This window comes from Aquarana catesbeiana, linkage group LG03, assembly GCF_042186555.1.
Source record: "Aquarana catesbeiana isolate 2022-GZ linkage group LG03, ASM4218655v1, whole genome shotgun sequence".
In the NCBI taxonomy this organism is placed as follows: domain Eukaryota; kingdom Metazoa; phylum Chordata; class Amphibia; order Anura; family Ranidae; genus Aquarana; species Aquarana catesbeiana.
The window spans coordinates 632,220,219-632,241,582 of NC_133326.1; the positions used below are offsets into that span (position 1 = coordinate 632,220,219).

General features: G+C 42.4%; 1 protein-coding gene across 1 annotated transcript in view; it reads left to right on the plus strand.

Annotated features, from left to right (window-relative positions):
* LOC141134042 (adhesion G protein-coupled receptor E3-like) overlaps window positions 1–12,381 on the plus strand; it is a 99,230-nt gene extending 86,849 nt beyond the window's left edge. Inside the window, exons 11-13 of the mRNA XM_073623631.1 lie at window positions 3,222–3,390; window positions 5,778–5,878; window positions 12,202–12,381. Coding sequence (XP_073479732.1) covers window positions 3,222–3,390; window positions 5,778–5,878; window positions 12,202–12,280 — 349 coding nt within the window. The 3' untranslated portion in view covers window positions 12,281–12,381. The remainder of the gene's footprint in view (window positions 1–3,221; window positions 3,391–5,777; window positions 5,879–12,201) is intronic.
* The last annotated feature ends 8,983 nt before the right edge of the window (window positions 12,382–21,364 follow it).

A 21,364-nucleotide genomic window follows, 5' to 3' on the forward strand; every position in this document is an offset into this window, starting at 1 on the left:
ATCCGAGCACACAATCTGGCAGGCCGCAGGAAAAGAGGGGGGGACGAGAGAGCGCCCCCCCCCCCCCGAACTGTACCAGGCCACATTCCAATAAGCCCCCAGGTACGAAATTTAAAGGAATAGGAATATTTCACTTTTATTGTTTCACTTAACGGCCATTTTTAAAACTTTTTTTTTGCATTGATACATGTCCCTTGGAGCAGGAACCCGGTCCCCAAACACACCAATTGCCACGAACGCCCCAAATTGTTCGATATTCGGCGAACACCCGATGTTCGAGTTGAACTTACATTCGACTCGAACATCGGCCTCATCCCTAGTGTTTAATCAATCACTACTTATATTTCTCAAGGTATTTCTTAAGGTATCCAGCATCAGGGTGCTTTCCCTGAGGTCTTGGCTTTGCTTCTTGGATAATGCACGCTAATGTACTTCTATTAAAGTCAGTTAAGAGTGTTTTGTACATATTTTCATTATCATGAGAACTAAAACAAAGTCTATAGTTCACGTGTTTTCCATGTTATCCTTAACCTCCCTGGCGGTATGATTATTTTGGATTTTAGGTGCTGAAAGCGGTACAATTATTTTGCATGGAAATTTGGCGTTTTATATTGTAGGTCTGTAATTCTTAACAATAACACACTTAAATCTGTCCAAACAAGAGTCTAGTAGATATCCCGGGTATGATAAAGTTTGAAACACAAAAACATAAATTATAATATAATAAAAATAAATAAATAAATAATTAAAAAAATAAAAATAAATAGTAATAAAATTAATTTCCACACGATTCACTATCGCTCAATTCTGCAAGTGTTCTAATTTACTATTGGTGTTTTCTAGCTGGTCTAAAGCCATTTTTGACGTAAAGGGACACTTTTTGGTTGCTATGGACAATCTCCAGTTTCCAGGCAGAAAGAACAGTATATGCAATATAAAACTGCATGCAGGGCATGGGCCAAAGCACTGGGGACAAAGGGGATGTGAAATAATTTCATAAAGTACTGTAATCTGTAAGATTACAGTACTGTATGTGTTATGATTTTACACTTTTTTTGAATTTGCCGCCAGGCTCCGCCCCCGTGCGTCGCGCCGCTCGCAGGGAACGGAGCCTGGCACGGAGAGGCTTCGGAGGAGGACATAGCCCACAGACACAGCGGGGGACATCGCAGGATCCCGGGGACAAGGTAAGTAAGGAGGCACCAGGATCCTGCGATGTAATCCCGAGTGTGGCTCGGGGTTACCGCTAATGGTTCTGAATTTTAACCCCGAGCTACACTCGGGAAAACCGCCAGGGAGGTTAACTACTTCTATTGAAATCAGCCTGACTTTTACAGACCTCATTAGCTCAAGCTCAAATTTTCACACAAAACTGGATGAATCAGAGGAGGGACTCCTCTCTCCATCCTCCACTCCCCCTTCCTCCTTCCTGTTCAGAGAATTGTACAGAGTTTCAATCAGAGCAATAAAAAGTCAACAAACCAACAGGTTCTGCTGTGATCTTTTTATAAACCAATAATATTCTGTGAATAAAGATCAACAGCTAAGTGGCTCTTTGGGAAAAAGACCATAAAAAAGCTATAACTGAAAAAATATCGCATTTTTGAAATGTGCCCAAATAATGTAGGTGACAAAACGAACATGGGAAAAAAGATATCCGGTCTGCTGAGAACAAAGACTGTATCTTTGTACTAATGGTAAAATGTGTTTCTTGAGTTTATTAAGGTGCCCCGGATTCAGGAGGATTTGGACACTTGCAAACAAAAAAGCCACTGGTCGACTAGGTATAACCCCTTTCACTCCCAGCAATAGTAGGGGTATATTACAAACACAGAGGGGTGGGACCTCTGTCCCTTAATTACCTCCATAGTAATTACAAAAATCATGCTTTCTTTCTCGTTCATTTAGAGACACAGAATTTAGTAATTTAGAGAAAACTGGGATGGCCAAAAGCAGTCCAAATGAAGGGGTGGGCAACACAGCAAACAAAACACTAAAAGGCACACATAACAAGAGGACTTATGTGCAGCTTTGGGTGATTTACAGGCCCAGGATTTATCGTTGAACTAAGCCCCTGGTTTAGACCTGACCTTGGAATTTGAAGCCTGGAAGAAATGAAAGGCTATTTTCTTGGCGTTAGTGGTAGTCTTCCCAGTTTGAGGTCTAGGCCTCTTCTGCTGCAGCTAATGAATAGCCTCAGGCTGGCTATAGACGGATCACAATCTGATTGGTTCAGCAGGGATCGGTCGAATTGCGATCAGTTTGTATGTCCGTCCCTGCTCCACAGATGTCGCTCATTTGATTGATCTATTGATTGACTTCTGCTGAAGGAGATTATTGGGGCAGAAACCCAATATGTCTTGGGCCTCGTTTCATTCTGGCCAAATCCACCAGATAGAATCTGTGGCTAGACTTGAAAATTACTGTTCACTGACAGTCACTAGCCAACCTGACAGGGCTAGAGCAATGTATCCAAGAGAATGAGCCAAATTGTGGGGATTAGTAGGGGGCAGGCAGGGATCTATCCCAAAAACTTACATCTATTGTATAATCGCAGCCAAAGCTTGTTCTACAAAGTATTGACTCAGGAGCTGAATACTTATGCAACAAACCTTTACTTTTTGTTAATAAACATTATTGTCACAGCTATAAGGCCTCATGCACACTGGACGTTATAATCATGTTATAAAAACGCCAGTAGCTTTGCAGTGAGTTTTTCAAAATTTTTCAACGTTTTTGCAATAGTGTTTTTAGCATCTTCCAGCGCTTTTCAGCGTTAGCGTTTTTAAGTGTTTTTTTCTTCAATGGGATCAAAAACATTAAGAAAACACTGGTGAGTCTTTGAGCGTTTATCAGTGTTTTCTGTGTTTTTTGACGTTAGTGCGTTTTTACAGCTGAAAAACTGCTCTCAGGACCCACTAGTTTGGGGGTTTTTTTACAGCCAAAAAATGCCCCAGCCAAAAAATTGTTGATAAGAGCCTATGTGTGCATGGACACATAGGATAACATGCTGGAGAGTTTATTGACTGTAGAAACAAACATCTGAAGCCAAAAACAGCAGCTGTAAAAATGTCCAAAAACATCCAGTGTGCATGAGGCCTAAGAAATTCCAAAAACAGTGTTCATGGGTGCTTCATACACACCAGCTTTAGACACTCAGTTTGTGCTGGACACTCAGCAGTCATATTCACTTCCCACCTATGTTCTACTCCTTACTTCAGGTTAATGTCATTCAAAGCTGTGGCCCAGCTCTTCATCCTTGGTTGTACCTGGGGCATTGGCTACTTCCAGTTTGGACCTCAGTCTCTGGTCATTTCTTACCTCTTCGTCATCTGTAACAGCCTCCAAGGGGTGTACATCTTCCTTGTACACTGTCTGCTCAACCAACAGGTATTTTTTTCCTTTTGCTCTTACTATATTTACCGTATTTATCGGCGTATAACACGCACTTTTTTCCCCTTAAAATCAGGGGAAAATCGTGGGTGCGTGTTATACGCCGATCCCCGCTAATTGTGAGCTATCACGGCGATCGCCGCCGACATTCACATAGCGAGTAGTTTTAAATATGGCGCCGTGGAGTTTGGAGGGACTCGGCGGAGCTGAACGAGCGCCGCCGAAATCACAGAGCCGAGATACACATAGTCGAGTGTATTGGGCTCTTTCCGGCGCCGCTCACAGTCACACCCAGTCCCACCATTGGACCTGTGTTATGTCCATCATAGGGCGGGACTGGGCGGGACTGTGAGCGGCGCCGGAAAGAGCCGAATACACTCGACTATGTGTATCTCTGCGGCGTTCGTTCAGTTCCGCTGGCGCCGAGTCCCTCCGAACTCCGCGGCGCCATATTTAAAACTACATGCATGTGTATGTCGGCGGCGGCGGCGGTAGGCATGGACACTGGGGGCAAGGCTGCACTGACAAGGCTGTACTGACAAGGCTGCACTGGGGCAAGGCTGCACTGGGGCAAAACTGCACTGACAAGACTGCACTGACAAGGCTGCACTGGGGCAAAGCTGCACTGACAAGGCTGCACTGGGGCAAAGCTGCACTGACAAGACTGCACTGGGGCAAAGCTGCACTGACAAGGCTGCACTGGGGCAAAGCTGCACTGACAAGGCTGCACTGGGGCAAAGCTGCACTGACAAGACTGCACTGGGGCAAAGCTGCACTGACAAGGCTGCACTGGGGCAAAGCTGCACTGACAAGGCTGCAATGGACACTGAAAAGGCTGCAATGACACTAACAAGACTGCAGATGAACACTGATGAGGCTGCATTGATGGGCATTTTAATGTAAGTTTCTTTTCCTTAAAATTCTCTCCTAAACTTGGGGTGCATGTTATACGCCAGCGCGTGTTATACGCCGATAAATACGGTATATCAACAAACCTTAAATATGGAAACATTTTTTTAGAAACGTATTAATTTGTAACCTTGCTTTGAATGAAGGTAGAGACAGTTGCAGGTTGGGGGTTGCTGGACAGCTAGTCAGACTCAGGAATGAGGGAGTTTGGCATTTTTAGTAAGGGTGAGGATTGTGGATAGAATCATAGAAGTAACTAAAGACAACATCAAAGTGAAAACTAAAAGTACAGATCCAGGGGAGGTAACAATTCATAGAGGAGGTTAAAGGATAAATTCACCTAATTAAAAACCCCTAACCTCCATCCATTGCCCCCAAACTATCCCAAAAGCTGAAATGCCCCATCCCAATGAAGCTTCTCTAATTACAGCAGCCTTGTGGTGCTGCCTGTGCCTGCACATTAAGCCACGTTTCATGGAATCCTAAAATACTTTGTGTCCTAAGGAGGTAGACACAGGAAATGAGGTGTGTAAAAGTAAGAATGTAGAATGATGGGAGCAAGAACTACAAAAGAGATATACCGTATTTATCGGCGTATAACACGCGCCGGCGTATAACACACATCCCAAGTTTAGGAGGGAATTTTAAGGAAAAAAACTTTTTAAGGAAAAAAACTTACATTTAAATGCCCATCAATGCAGCCTTGCACAGCGTCCATCTGCATGCTTGTCAGTGTCATTGGCAGCCTTTGCAGCTTTGCCAGTGTCATTTGCAGCCTTGTCAGTGTCATTTGCAGCCTTGCCAGTGTCATTTGCAGCCTTCTCAGTGTCCATCTGCAGCCTTGTCAGTGACATTTGCAGCCTTGCCCAGGCTGCAGTTAAACTGCAGTGACTTGTCCGTGTCACTGCAGTTTGAAAATGGCGCCACCGGCGCCGAGATACACAGAGCCGGCTCTTCTTGGCTCCTCTCGTAGTCCCACCCAGTCCCACCCTATGATGGACATAACGCAGGTCCAATGGCGGGACTGGGTGTGATTGTGAGCGGAGCCGAGCGCCGCCCATATACACACATAGCCGAGTGTACTCGGCTAGGTTCGGCTAGCTCCGCTCACAGTCACGCCCAGTCCCTGTGTTATGTCCATCATAGGGCGGGACTGGGCGTGACTGTGAGCGGAACTAGCCGATCCTAGCTGAGTACACTCGGCTATGTATGTATATCGGCAGCCGACGCTCGCTCTGCTCACAATCAGCGGTGGGGGATCGGCGTATAACACGCACCTGCGATTTTCCCCTCATTTTAAGGGGAAAAAAGTGTGTGTTATACGCCGATAAATACGATAGACAGACACTATAATAGATACAACAGCTAGACATTGATGGGGAGTATGATGAATTGTTGGGGGGGCTGTATAAGTGAACCAATTAATGTACTATAGATTTTTTCATGTTCCCTCCCATTCATAAATGATTTTTCAGGTCAGAGAAGAGTACCGCAAATTGCTCCATAAACTTTGTACACAGCATAAGCAGAAACAGGATATAACTACCACCAGGACACTTCAAAGTACCTCTAAACCAGTAAGTTAAAAAAGTAGCTTTTTTCCATTTTTAATCATTCTGGTTCAAGGGGTCCCATCTACCACTATGTTTGAAAGGATGAGCAGGGTCTTGCAGCAATAGAAAATTAATTATAAATATTACGTGTGAGCGGTTAATTCGCCTCTTAAAGTTTTGTGTTACATGATACAGACCAGAGCCGACTCTTGGACATGGACATAACACAGGGAGTGCTCCTAATCTCTGCTTGTTACGTATAAAAAAGACACCGTTCCACAGAAGCAGAACTGAAATCCTGCAATGTCCACAAGGTCCCCCTTCTCAAGAAAACACATGTACAGGCCAGTCTGAAGTTTGCTAATGAACAGCTGAATGATTCAGAGGAGAACTGGGTAAATGTGTTGTGGTCAGATGAGACCAAAATCTAGCTCTTTGGCATCAACTCAACTCGCCGTGGTTGGAGGAGGTGGAATGCTGCCTATGACCCCAAGAACACCATCCCCACCAACAAACATGGAGGTGGAAACATTATGCTTTGGGGGTGTTTTTCTGCTAAGGGGACAGGACAACTTCACTGCATCAAAGGGACGATGGACGGGCCATGTACCGTCAAATCTTGGGTGAGAACCTCCTTTCCTCAGCCAGGGCATTGAAAATGGGTCATGGATGGGTATTCCAGCACGACAATGACCCAAAACACACGACCAAGGCAACAAAGGAGTGGCTCAAGAAGAAGCACATTAAGGTCTTGGAGTGATTTAGCCAGTCTCCAGACCTTAATCCCATAGAAAATATGCAGATGGTGCTGAAGGTTCTAGTTACCAAATGTCAGCCTCAAAACCTTAATGACTTAGAGAGGATCTGCAAAGAGGAGTGGGACAAAATCCCTTATGGGATGTGTGCAAACCTGGTGGCCAACTACAAGAAACGTCTGACCCCTGTTATTGCCAACAAGGGTTTTGCCACCAAGTACTAAATTATGTTTTGCAAAGGGGTCAAATAATTATTTCACTCTTTAAAATGCAAATCCGTTTATAACTTTTTTGAAATGCATTTTTGTTGTTAGTCTGTCTCTCACTGTTAAAATATACCTACCATTAAAATTATAGACTGCTCATTTCTTTGTCAGTGGGCAAATGTACAAAATCAGCAGGGGATCAAGTACTTTTTTTCCCCTCACTGTAAATAGCTTCTGTTTGTGAGGTCATTGCTTTTCCAGGATTACTATTCTCAGTATCCCCCACAATGAAATAATCACATGAATGTACGTGGGTACGTGGAGGGTTGAGTTGAACTGAGTCCTGAACATCAACAATATTGTGCAGATAACCAGACTTCCTGGGGTCTATATATTAAAAAAAAAATTGCTTTGCGAATGTTGTTATGCTTGTGCTAGCATAATGATAATATTTGTTGTAATATCTGTGTACTACTTTCCCTTTTGCTTTTCGCTGTACAATTATAAAATTTTCTAACATTTGGTCAGAAGAAAAAAATAAGCCTAATGCCCTATACACACAGTTGGACATTGATCGGACATTCCGACAACAAAATCCATGGATTTTTTCTGACGGATGTTGGCTCAAACTTGCATACGCACAGTCACACAAAGTTGTTGGAAAATCCGATCGTTCTGAACGCGGTGACATAAAACACGTACGTCAGGACTATAAACGGGGCAGTAGCCAATAGCTTTCGTCTCTTAAATTATTCTGAGCATGCGTGGCACTTTGTCCGTCAGATTTGTGTACACACGTTCGGAATTTCCGACAACGGATTTTGTTGTCGGAAAATTTTATAGCAAGCTCTCAAACTTCGTGTGTCGAAAATTCCAATGGAAAATGTGTGATGGAGCCAACACACGGTCGGAATTTCTGACAACAAGGTCCTATCACACATTTTCCATCTGAAATCCGACCGTGTGTACAGGGCATAACACTATAGTCTAAGAACATTCGACCAGCAGGGGGAAGAATACCAGGGAGATTTCTGCACTGTGTACAGTCTATAGAGAATCTTGTGAGAACAGGTTCAGCCAAACAAACCTCCAGATGCAGTGTGATGCAAACCATTTAGCAGTTGTTTTATTTCCACTGTTAAATGTGACAGCTTCCTTCTGGTTGTTAGGGAGCTGGCACCCGCCAGTATCCCAACAACCAATGGCTCATCTCCACCCAGTACATTCAGCTGTCAGCCAGGGATTGTAATCAAACAGGTGAATGTAAACAAACAGCATGGATAATGTAAACAAAATGGCACGGGGGTTCCCCCCAAAATTTCTATGAGGCTTTTAGGTCTGGTATGCATTTTAGGGGGGGCCCATGAAAGAAAACAGCATGGGCTCCTACCCTATTCCATACCAGACTTTTTAAGTCTGGTATGGCTTTTAAGGGGGAACCTTGACCATACTAGACCCCTATCCAAGCATGCAGCCTGAGTGGCCAGAAAATGGGGGAGTGACCGTGCGCCCTGCCGCCTCCTGAATCATACCAGGCCACATGTACTCAATATGAAGATGTACCTTTCCAGGAAGTACCTCCTAGCAAAGCACCTTGTCTCCATGTCGATGAGGACAAGGGCCACTTCCCCATGACCTGGTGTTTGTAGTAGTCTGTAGACATGTGCATAGTCCGAAAGCATTTTCGTCCAAATTTCAGGATTTTCGTGTTTCGTTTTAACAAAACAATAATGAACGTGCAGAATCCGATATCCGAAAGATCTAAAATAAAGAGATGCTTTATTTTCTTATCTATTATATTTTCATATTGTTGCGACAACAGTTCGATATAGATACAGTCAGGTCCATAAATATTGGGACATTGACACAATTCGAATATTTTTTAGCGCTATACACCACCACAATGGATTTGAAATGAAACAAACAAGATGTGCTTTAACTGCAGACTTTCAGCTTTAATTTGAGGGTATTTACATCCAAATCAGGTGAACGGTGTAGGAATTACAACAGTTTGTATATGTGCCTCCCACTTTTTAAGGGACCAAAAGTAATGGGACAGATTAACAATCATCCATCAAACTTTTATGTTTTAATACTTGTTTGCAAATCCTTTGCAGTCAATTACAGCCTGAAGTCTGGAACGCATAGACATCACCAGATGCTGGGTTTCATCCCTGGTGATGCTCTGCCAGGCCTCTACTGCAACTGTCTTCAGTTCCTGCTTGTTTTTGGGGCATTTTCTCTTCAGTTTTGCCTTCAGAAAGTGAAATTCATGCTCAATTGGATTCAGGTCAGGTGATTGACTTGGCCATTGCATAACATTCCACTTCTTTCCCTTAAAAAACTCTTTGGTTGCTTTCTCATTATGCTTCGGGTCATTGTCCATCTGCACTGTGAAGCGCCGTCCAATGAGTTCTGAAGCATTTTGCTGAATATGAGCAGATAATATTGCCCGAAACACTTCAGAATTCATCCTGCTGCTTTTGTCAGCAGTCACATCATCAATAAATACAAGATAGCCAGTTCCATTGGCAGCCATACATGCCCACGCCATGACACTACCACCACCAAGCTTCACTAATGAGGTGGTATGCTTTGGATTGTGGGCAGTTCCTTTCCATCTCCATACTCTTCTCTTCCCATCACTCTGGTACAAGTTGATCTTGGTCTCATCTGTCCATAGGATGTTGTTCCAGAACTGTGAAGGCTTTTTTAGATGTTGTTTGGCAAACTCTAATCTGGCCTTCCTGTTTTTGAGGCTCACTAATGGTTTACATCTTGTGGTGAACCCTCTGTATTCACTCTGGTGAAGTCTTCTCTTGATTGTTGACTTTGACACACATACACCTACCTCCTGGAGAGTGTTCTTGATCTGGCCAACTGTTGTGAAGGGTGTTTTCTTCACCAGGGAAAGAATTCTTTGGTCATCCACCACAGTTGTTTTCCATGGTCTTCTGGGTCTTTTGGTGTTGCTGAGCTCTCCGGTGCGTTCTTACTTTTTTAAGGATGTTCCAAACAGTTGATTTGGCCACACCTAATGTTTTTGCTATCTCTCTGATGGGTTTGTTTTGTTTTTTCAGCCTAATGATGGCTTGCTTCACTAATAGATATATAGTGGGCAAATAGCATACTTGAAATGAACTCTGGACCTTTTATCTGCTCCTTGTGAATGGGATAATGAGGGAATAACACACATCTGGCCATAGAATAGCTGAGCAGCCAATTGTCCCATTACTTTTGGTCCCTTAAAAAGTGGGAGGCACATATACAAACTGTTGTAATTCCTACACTGTTCACCTGATTTGGATGTAAATACCCTCAAATTAAAGCTGAAAGTCTGCAGTTAAAGCACATCTTGTTTGTTTCATTTCAAATCCATTGTGGTGGTGTATAGCGCTAAAAAATATTAGAATTGTGTCGATGTTCCAATATTTATGGACCTGACTGTAGATAGAAGATTCAACATGACGATGACAATAGCGATCTGTGTCTATCCAACCTGCAGTTGAATGTGCCTAACCTAACTCTAATAGTCCAAGATTATTCGACATAGAGAGAAAAGATTTAACTTTATAGAGATATGAAGATTCGACAAAAGCAGCTAAAATCATATGATCGCCGCGAGTGGACATTTACGGTCAAATGCTCCGCCCATAAGCTATGAGAGAATTCTAATGTTGTTTGACTAGTAATAATAATCAATAATTATAATTATTACTAGTCATACAACATTATAATTCTACTATAGCTTGTGGGCGGAGCATTCGACCAGAAATGTATGATCGCGGCATCGTACAGTTTAGCTGCTTCGTCGAATCTTCTTAGAACATCCGACAGACACCATAAGTCTTCAATTAACAGATTTGACCTTAATTAATTCGGATTTTCATACAAATGCATTTTTTAACGAAACAAAATAAATAAAAATGAATTTCAGGAGTAACTAAATAAATTTATTTTTCGGACGAAACCAAAATTCAGAAACAAAATATTTCAGTGTGCACATGTCTAGTGGTCTGCAGGCAGGGGGCTTATTGGAATCTGAAAACCCTCTTTATAAACATTTCACTAAAAATTCAGTGGTAAAAAAATACACAAACACTTTTTGATGAGTACTTTAATAACAAAAAAGTAATAACAAAAAGTCCCACAATGTAAATATAGCATCAATCATGTCGTCCAACGATGCAGATCTATGTTAATCAAGATGCCAGATGCCTACAACTTGCAGAATGAAAAAAAAAACACATCCACCAATATGTCCAAACTCACCACAATACAAGCAAAGGCTCTGGGTCTCTGGGTTACGTGATTGAGCACCTGACCATATTTGGTCAATGACATTAATGGGATTCCTATGATGTGATTGACCAAATATGATCATGTGCTAACAATCAAGAGAAAGAGTTAACATTTAGCAATAGTAATAAAACAGCTGCTAAATATTTGCTTCACAGTGCAGTTTTATTCAGTCGAACACCCATTCGTTCGGCTGTTTGTACATAGATGTACACAGTGCAGAATTCTCCCTGGTATTATTTCCCCTGAATGTTAACTCTCATGGTCGAATGTTTTTATAACTATTTTTCTGTTAAGACTGAAGGCTAGGGTATGTTATATTTGCTTGGTGAAAGGCAACAAAAGGACACTAGTACACACATATTAAAACATTACGGATATTATTCTTTATGCCTTCACAAATGTTGAGACATTCACAATATATTTTTTTTACAAATAGACCCCCTTGTGTCAATCAACAGATACAGGGGGTTATTTACTAAAGTAAAATTCACTTTGCACTACAAGTGCACTTGGAGGTGCAGTCGCTGTAGATCTGAGGGGAAGATCTGAAATGAGGGGAAGTGCTGCTGAATTTAACATCCAATCATGTGCAAGCTAAAATGCTGTTTTTTATTTTCCTTGCATCGTCCCCCTCGGATCTACAACGACTGCACTTCCAAGTGCACTTGTAGTGCAAAGTGGATTTGTCTTTCGTAAATAAACCCCAGAGTCTTTATTTGGTGGGGCAGAACTTGGCTCCACCCAAGTGCAACTGAGTTGTTTTACATGGGTAACCAAGAGAGAAGATTGTATGCCGTTTGTGGGCCAAATTAGGAATGGCTTAAATATTGCAAGATGCGATCTGGTCCACGAGTTTACAGGACAAAAAACAGAGCAGTTCTAACACTGTGCTTAATGTTTTTAAAAACAAAAATAGTTATTGCAAGGGAACCTTAACTTCAATATTGCATGGAAGCCGGACTTGCATTTCCTAGGTCTGGGTCATTTATTGCCATCTTCTAAGGTCACTTTGCTTACACTTAATTTTCACATGTTTTTGCAGCCATTCGCCACCTCCACTGACTGTCATACTGATTCTGCCCTGACAAATCCAACGGACTTCAGTAAGCATGCGGCCAGTACAGACAATTCTCCAGCTGAGAAGAAAGAACAGAGCATGTAGCCGACTTGGTGGATTTGTGAGGAAATTCATATTGTGAAAAGAAGATGACTGCGACAATCTGAAACAAGCAAATAACCTCACTAGGGTTGACGTATAAAAGCCGGGGACATCTAAAAATGTAGCTGGTTTCTAAAACAAATAATCTTGTGGTTGCATATAGTTACAGTGCCTTGAAAAAGTATTCATACCCCTTGACATTTTCCACATTTTTGTCATGTTGCAACCAAAAACGTAAATGTATTTTGGGATTTTATGTGATAGACCAACACAAAGTGGCACATAATTGTGAAGTGGAAGAAAAATTATAAATGAGTTTAAATTTTTTTTACAAATAAATATGTGAATAGTGTGGCGTGCATTTGTATTCAGCCCCCCCGAGTCAATATTTTGTGGAACCCCCTTTCGCTACAATTACAACTGCAAGGGGATGTCTCTACCAGCTTTGCACAATCTGAAATAGCTCAAGCTCTGTCATATTGGATAGAGAGCATCTGTGAACAGCAATTTTAAAGTCTTGCCACAGATTCTCAATTAGATTTAGGTCTCGACTTTGACTGGACCATTCTAACACATGAATATGTTTTGATGTAAAACATTCCATTGTAGCTCTGGCTGAATGTTCAGGGTCATTGTCCTGATGGAAGGCAAGGCCGGACTGGGAATAAAAACCAGCCCTAGAAAAAAATTCATACCAGCTCCATAGCATTATTATACCAGCCCAACATCATTATGTAATATTTCTCATTCATAAAAGGGAAAACCATGCATTTTAAAGCACATTTGAAGAGTGTATTATATACAGTATAGATAAGACAGATATGAAAGCACATAGGGCTTTATATATATAAGAGCAAATTCCAGTTAAAAGTGGTAAAAGTGTAGCAGTCGTCAAGGGGGACCCAAGGGACTCTGTGAATGTGAGGGGGGGCTGTGGTGACCAGAGACCACTTTCCACAGAAAGAATACACTAAGTTAAGGGGTGGCTGATTTAAGGGGGAAACTTTTATATCAGTGCCCTCTTACATTATGGTATTCACTCCCCCCTTACATCACTGACCCCCCTCAGACTGGCTTGGCAGCGCTGATGCTGACCTCCAGTGCCCATCAAATGCAGCCTCACCAGTGCCCATCAAATGCAGCCTCATGAGTGCCCATCAAATGCAGCCTCACCAGTGCCCATCAAATGCAGCCTCATGAGTGCCCATCAAATGCAACCTCACCAATGCCCATCAAATGTAGCCTCATCAGTGCTCATCAAATGCAGCCTCACCAATGCCCATCAAATGCAGTCTCACCAGTGCCCATCAAATGCAGCCTACCAGTGCCCATCAAATGCAACCTACCAGTGCCCACCAAATGCAGCTTATCAGTGCCCACCAAATGTAGCTCATCAATACCCATCAAATGCAGCTTATCAGTGCCCACCAAATGCAGCCTTATCAGTTCCCACCAAATGCAGGCCACCTGCGCAGTGCACACCAAATGCAGCCCACCTGTGCAATGCCCACCAGATGCAGTCCACCAGTGTAATGCCTACCAAATGCAGCCCACCAGTGCAATGCCCACCAAATGCAGCCTACCTGTGCAGTGCCCACCAAATGCAGCCCACCTGTGCAGTGCCCACCAAATGCAGCCCACCTGTGCAGTGCCCACCAAATGCAGCCCGCCAGTGCAATTCCCACCAAATGCAGCCCACCTGTGCACTGCCCACCAGTGCAATTCCCACCAAATGCAGCCCACCAGTGCAATGCCCACCATATGCAGCCCACCTGTGCAGAGCCCACCAAATGCAGCCCACCATATGCAGCCCACCAGATGCAGCCCACAAATGCAGCCCACCAGTGCAAATTCCACCAAATGCAGCCCACCTGTGCTGTGCCCACCAAATGCAGCCCACCAGATGCAGCCCACCAGTGCAATTCCCACCAAATGCAGCCCATCAAATGCAGCCCACCAGATGTAGCCCACCAAATGCAGCCCACCAAATGTACCCCAGCAGATGCAGCCTACCAAATGCAGCCCACCAAATGCAGAACACCAAATGCAGCCCACCAGATGCAGAACACCAAATGCAGCCCAACAAATGCAGCCCACCAGATGCAGAGCACCAAAAGCAGTACACCAGATGCAGCCCACCAGATGCAGCCTACCAAATGCAGCTCACCCGATGCAGCCCACCAAGGGCGACCGCTGTAAGAACGTGCTGCTTCCTGTGACACACATCACACTGATTCCATGCCCCATTGGATTAGTGTTCCGTCAATCACAGAAGCCGGTCTAGGAGGCGGGGCTTTCTTACAGCGCCGCCGAACAGCTCAGACGGACCCCCAGCTCCATGACACAGTGGGAGATCGCCACTGTGTATGTGTGCCATATACAAGGAGGAGGGAGGGAAAGATAGCACGGAAGCTTCGGCGCGCAGTGTAGCCACGCAGGATCGGCCCTGCTTGAGGCACAGCTCGAAGCGGCCCCAGGGCAGGCGGCCTACTGGGAAATTTCCCGGTATCCCGGTAGGCCAGTCCGGCCCTGATGGAAGGTGAACCTCCTCCCCAGTATCAAGTCTTTTGCAGACTCTAACAGGTTTTCTTCTAAGATTGCCCTGTATTTGGCTCCATCCATCTTCCCATCAGCTCTGACCAGCTGTCCCTGCTGTCCCATGTTTCACGGTGGGGATGGTGTGTTTAGGGTGATGTGCAGTGTTAGTTTTCCGCCACACATAACGTTTTGCTTTTAGGCCAAAAAGTTCAATTTTGGTCTCATCTCACCAGAGCACCTTCTTCCACATGTTTTGCTATGTGCCCCCCATGGCTTCTCACAAACTGCAAACGGGACTTCTTATGGCTTTCTTTAAACAAGGTTTTTTTCTTGCCACTCTTCCATAAAGGCCAGATTTGTGGAGTGCGTGACTAATAGTTGTCCTGTGGACAGATTCTCCCACCTGAGCTGTGGATCTCTGCATCTCCTCCAGAGTTACCAAGGGCCTCTTGGCTGCTTTTCTGATGAATGCTTTCCTTTACCAGCCTGTCAGTTTAGATGGATGGCCATATCTTGGTAGGTTTGCAATTGTGCCATACTCTTTCCATTTTTGGATGATGGATTGAACAGTGCTCCGTAAATTGTACAAAGCTTGGGATATTTGTTAAAACCTAACGCTGCTTTAACCACTTCAGCCCTGGAAGATTTTACCCCCTTCCTGACCAGAGCACTTTTTACAATTTGGCACTGCGTCGCTTTAACTGACAATTGCGCGGTCTTGCAATGCTGTACCCAAACGAAATTTGCATCCCCTTTTCCCCACAAATAGAGCTTTCTTTTGGTGGTATTTGATCACCTCTGTGGTTTTTATTTTTTGCGTTATAAACACTGTGGTTTTTATTTTTTGCGCTATAAACAAAAAAAGAGTGACAATTTTGAAAAGAAAACAATATTTTTAAAATTTTGCTATAATAAATATCCCCAAAAATGTTTTTAAAAAACAAATTTCTTCATCAGTTTAGGCCAATATATATTCTTCTACATATTTTTGGTAAAAAAAATGCAATAAGCGTATATTCATTGGTTTGCGCAAAAGTTATAGTGTCTACAAACTATGGGAAAGATTTATGGCATTTTTATTATAATTTTTTTTTTACTAGTAATGGCGGTGATCTGCGATTTTTAGCGGTAATGCGACATTGTGACGGACAGATCGGACACTTTTGACACATTTTTGGGATAAATATGCACTGATTACTGTGTAAATGTCACTGGTAGGGAAGGGGTTAACACTAGAGGATGATCAAGGGGTTAAATGTGTGTTCCCTATATGTGTTCTAACTGTATGGGGATAGGACTGACTGGAGGAGGAGGCATATCGTTGTTCCTACTTAGTAAGAAAAAACAATGTCTCCTCTCCCCTGACAGAATAGGGATTTGTGTGTTTACACACACAAATCCCCGTGCTGGCTCTCATGCACGCGATCGTGGGTGGCCGGCAGCAATCGCACCCGCCAGCCACTTGCATCGGCGGCACGCACGCTCTGGTGGCCCTTAAGCCCGTACAGGGTTTCGCCCAGCGGTACCATTGTGTCGCAGTGTAAGTACGTGAGCTGGTCGGGAACCAGTTAAACTTCTGCACAACTTTATCCCTGACCTGTTTGGTGTGTTCCTTGGCCTTCATAATGCAGATTGTTCACTAAGGTTCTCTAACAAACCTCTAAGGGCTTCACAGAACAACTGTTATTTATACTGAGATTAAATTACACACAGGTGGACTCTATTTACTAATTAGGTGACTTCTGAAGGCAATTGGTTCCACTAGATTTTAGTTAGGAGTATCAGAGTAAAGGGGGCTGAAAAGAAATGTACGCCACACTTTTCAGATATTTGTTTGTAAAAAAAAATTTGAAAACCATTTATCATTTTCCTTCCACTTCACAATTATGTGCCACTTTGTGTTGGTCCATCACATAAATTCCCAATAAAGTACAATTTTGGTTGTAACATGACAAAATGAGAAAAATTTCAAGGGGTGTGAATACTTTTTCAAGGCACTGTACATAGTTACATAGTAGGTAAGGTCGAATAAGGACAATAGTCCATCCAGTTCAACCTGTGTTGGTGTATGTGTGTCAGTGTCGATAATAATTTCTTATATCCCTGTATATTGTATTTAATAAGATGCACGTCCAGGAGTCTTTTAAAAATATCACCACCAATTGTGAAAGAGAGTTCCACCTCCTTATCGCCCTGACTGTGAAAAGACCCCTACGCAGCTTTAGGTTAAACCTCTTCTCCAATCTCATTGTGTGGCCCCATGTCCTCTTACACTCCCTGAGACTGAATAGGTTTTTTTCCTACGCTGGGATCACCATTAAGGTATTTGTAAATCGCTATCATATCCCCTCTCAAGCGTTTCTTCTCCAGCGAGAATAAATTTATTGCTTGTAGTCGTTCCTCGTTTTTGTTTTTTTGTTTCATAAATTTTATTGTGTATCAAAAAAGCATACAGTACATTATATATATATATATATATATATATATATATATATATATGCAACAGTAGAACAGATTTAAGTTCAAAACCATGTAACATTTCACAACTGAAGTAATATGCGCTTGATGTATTCAAAATGTGAATTTTGTGATACAAGGTATATAGCATGTTGTACACATAAACATCTAATCTTTGAAGTGATATGAAACATTCATATTTTCAAAGTTATAATAATCTGACCAATTTTGATTAGCTACTGGTATTAGATTTAAATGGGAAATAATATAGGGGGAAATACATTTTTTTTTTAAATGGCGGGGGGGAGCAGTTGTGCTTTATTATTTCCTTCTCTCTCCTTTTTATTACATTTTCCCTTCTCTTTCTGTTGCCTTTTTCAAGTTATATTGCTGCTTCATAGGCAGTCGTAGATTTAAATTGGATCCAGTTATACCAGGTTGAAGTGAACTTTGAGATGTTCTCTTGTGATATGCTGATAAGTTCCTCTATTTTCTCAATGTGGTTATTTCTACGAAACCACTTCTTTTTTTGAAGGAATATTCTTTGAACGCCAGTGGTATGGTGTAAAATGTCTTGCGGCATTTATCATAAACATAGGTAAAGACTTGAGATAATGTTTCTTAGAGATTGTAGTATGGTGCAAGAGATATTGCGCCATATTGTAGCTTAAATTTTCTGATGTGACTGGAAGAATGGTGTCATGAACCATTTTCCACAATGACTGCACCATGGGACACGACCACCAAATGTGAATCATGGAGCCTTCTTTATTTCCGCATCTCCAACATCTACTAGAGACTTGGGGATAGAATTTATTTAGTAGGGTGGGTGTTCTCTACCAACCTGTAATAATTTCGAATTCGCATTCTTGAGTCTCTACTTTAACCGCTTTCCGACCACCTCACGCAGATATACTGCGGCAAAAGGGCGCGTACAGGCAGATTAACGTACCTCTACTTTGCCCTTTAAGAGGCGGCTCGCGGGCGCGTGCCTGGAGCTCCGTGACAGCGATCGCAGGTCCCGCAGATTTGATGTCCGCGGGCATACCCGCGATCGTCTCACGGTGAGGAAGAACAGGTAATGTAAACAAGCATCTTCCCGTTCTGCCTAATGACACTGTCACTGATCACAGCTCCCTGTAATCCGGGAGCTGTGATCAGTGACGTGTCACACAGCCCCTCCCCCCCACAGTTAGAATCACTCCCTAGGACACACTTAACCCCTACAGCGCCACCTAGTGGTTAACCCCTTCACTGCCAGTGACATTTTTACAGTAATCAATGCAATTTTTTAGCAAAAAATGTTTTTTTTATATATTTTTTGGGGATAATTATTATAACAAAAAGTAAAAAATAATGTGTGTTTTTAAAAATTGTCGCTATTTTTTTGTTTATAGCGCAAAAAATAAAAACCACAGAGGTGATCAAATACCACCAAAAGAAAGCTCTATTTGTGGGAAAAAACGGACGTCAATTTTGTTTGGGAGCCACGTCGCACAAAGTACAAAAGTACAAAATATTGCGTTTTTTTCAAAATTGTCACTCTTTTTTTGTTTATACCACCAAAAGAAAGCTCTATTTGTTGGGAAAAAAAGGACATCAATTTTGTTTGGGTGTAGCGTCGCACGACCGCGCACTTGTCAGTTAAAGCGACGCAGTGTATTTATTATTTTTTTCTTAAAGGTGGACTTATTCTTAAATGGCATTTTTTCTTTGTAAATGTCAGTTTTGCTGTAGTAGGTTGTATACATTGTACATATGCAAATTTAAAAGAATCCTGCATTTTGTATATTGGTCTTCAAGTATTATTAAAATCATTGTTCCCCAACTAATAGAATAATTTAAAAATGTCTTTTTACTTTTGTACATTTTTTCCAGGGCAGTGGCTTAACCACTTCAGCCCCGGAAGAATTTACTCCCTTCCTGACCGGGCCATTTTTTGCGTCACGGCACTGCGTTGCTTTAACTGACAATTGCGCGGCTGTGCGACGTTGACAAAATTGATGTCCTTTTTTTTTCCACACATAAAGCTTTCTTTTGGTCGTATTTGATCACCTCTGCAGTTTTTATTTTTTGCCCTATAAACAAAAAAAAGAGTGACAGTTTTTAAAAAAACACAATATTTTTTACTTTTTGCTATAATAAATATCCCAATTTAAAAATATAAATAAATACATTTTTTCCTCAGTTTAGGCCGATATGTATTCTTCTACATATTTTTGGTAAAAGAAAAAAATCGCAATAAGCGTATATTGATTGGTTTGCGCAAAAGTTATAGCGCCTACAAAATAGGCTATTGATTTATGCCATTTTTATTATTTATTATTTTTAATGGCGGTGATCTGCAATTTTTATCGGGACTGCGAGATTGCGGTGGACAGATCGAACACTTTTGATACTTTTTTGAAACCACTGACATTTATACAGCGATCAGTGCTATAAATAGCCACTGATTACTGTATAATTGTCACTGGCAGGGAAGGGGTTAACACTAGGGGGCGATCAAGGGGTTAACTGTGTTCCCTCACTGTGTGTTCTAACTGTGGGGGGATCGGACTGACTGGGGGAGGAGACCGATCCATATTCCTATATACTAGGAACACACAATATGTCTCCTCTCCCCGACAGGACGTGGATTTGTGTGTTTACATATACAGATCCCCGTTCCTGCTCTGTCACGAGCGATCGCGGGTGCCGGCGGACATTGCGTCCGCCGGACATGCACATTGGCTCTTCAGTGACGCGGTGGGCACACGCGCCCCCTATACCCCATAAGAGGCCTGCTGTACAGCTGCACTGATTTGCGCAGGGGAGCCATTCTGCCACTGGCGGGAGGTTGGCATGTGGTTAAAACAGGTAAATAGTACAGTCATATGCAGGGCTTTTTTTCAGTGGAAACATGGGGGAACGCAGGAGGTGTGCTGGAGGGTTTATTGATGCTGTCTGCTGGGGGATATATTGTCACTGGAGGGGATCTGTTTTTGCATGGGGGTCTATTGTTGCTGGGAGAAATCTATTGTTAAGGGAGAGGTCTATTGATGCTGGCTGCTAGGAGATCTGTTGTTGCTGGGGTGGTGTTTTGTACAGGGGTCCATTGTTGCTGGGGGGGGATCTAGTGTTGTGAGGAGGATCTGTTGGTGGAGAGGGAAACTATTGTTGGGGGGGGGTGTCTATTGTCGCTAAGGAGGATCTATTGGTGCTTGCAGGGGTCTATTGTTGCTGGGGGGTATCTATTATTGCTGGCAGCAGGGGATCTATTTTATTCCTTGGGGGTGGAGACAAGGGGTGACTCAGAAGGGGGGAGTTCCTGCACCTGTCCTTTGGGGAAAAAAGTCCCGGTCATATGTCATCAGATAAATGTACAATTGTTTCATGTTTGCTGGAAAAAAATAGTGTTGGTATGACCAATAATTATGTATTTGTGTGCTTTACCATGCAGCTGAGTTTTGTACTAAAAAGGAACAAGTGCTCATTAAATTTAAGCATATATGTGGATGTATATGGTTTTTCCTTTGTGCCTTCCCAAGAAATATCTATCTATTAGAGACCTATGGGTGATAAGGGTTGTGGGATCCAGTCCTGGGATTGACAACCACGGATTCTGTAATTTTATAAGTTGTTGGGGTTTACCCCTGTGTGAGTTTTACCCTATATAAGGTTACATTCACTAGGTTATTCCAGAGTGGGGGTGTCAAGGAATTCAGTAATAATTGTTATGTGATTTTTAAACTATTCTTTTCTGTCATATATATGTTTCTGTCAAATATGTTTTCATTTTTTTGGTTTAAAAAATTCTTAGTATGTAAACCCTACCAATAAACTTCTCTTTTTTGCTTCCTTTTGTTCTGTTAAATAAAATATTGAAAACATGTTTTAATCAGTTGTAGCCAAGGGTTTGCTACTATAGTTATTATAGTTGAATAGTTTGTTGTTGTTTCAAATGAGTTTGGCTCCCTCTAGTGGCTGCTGGGCTCTGTTAGGATTTTTTCCTATTCTTTGAGAAGGAATACAGCAAAGTATTGTTGGAGATGTAGTTTGGAGGAGGAAGTGACCCTGTTAGCTGGCTCAGTCCTGAACTACATGACAGACAAT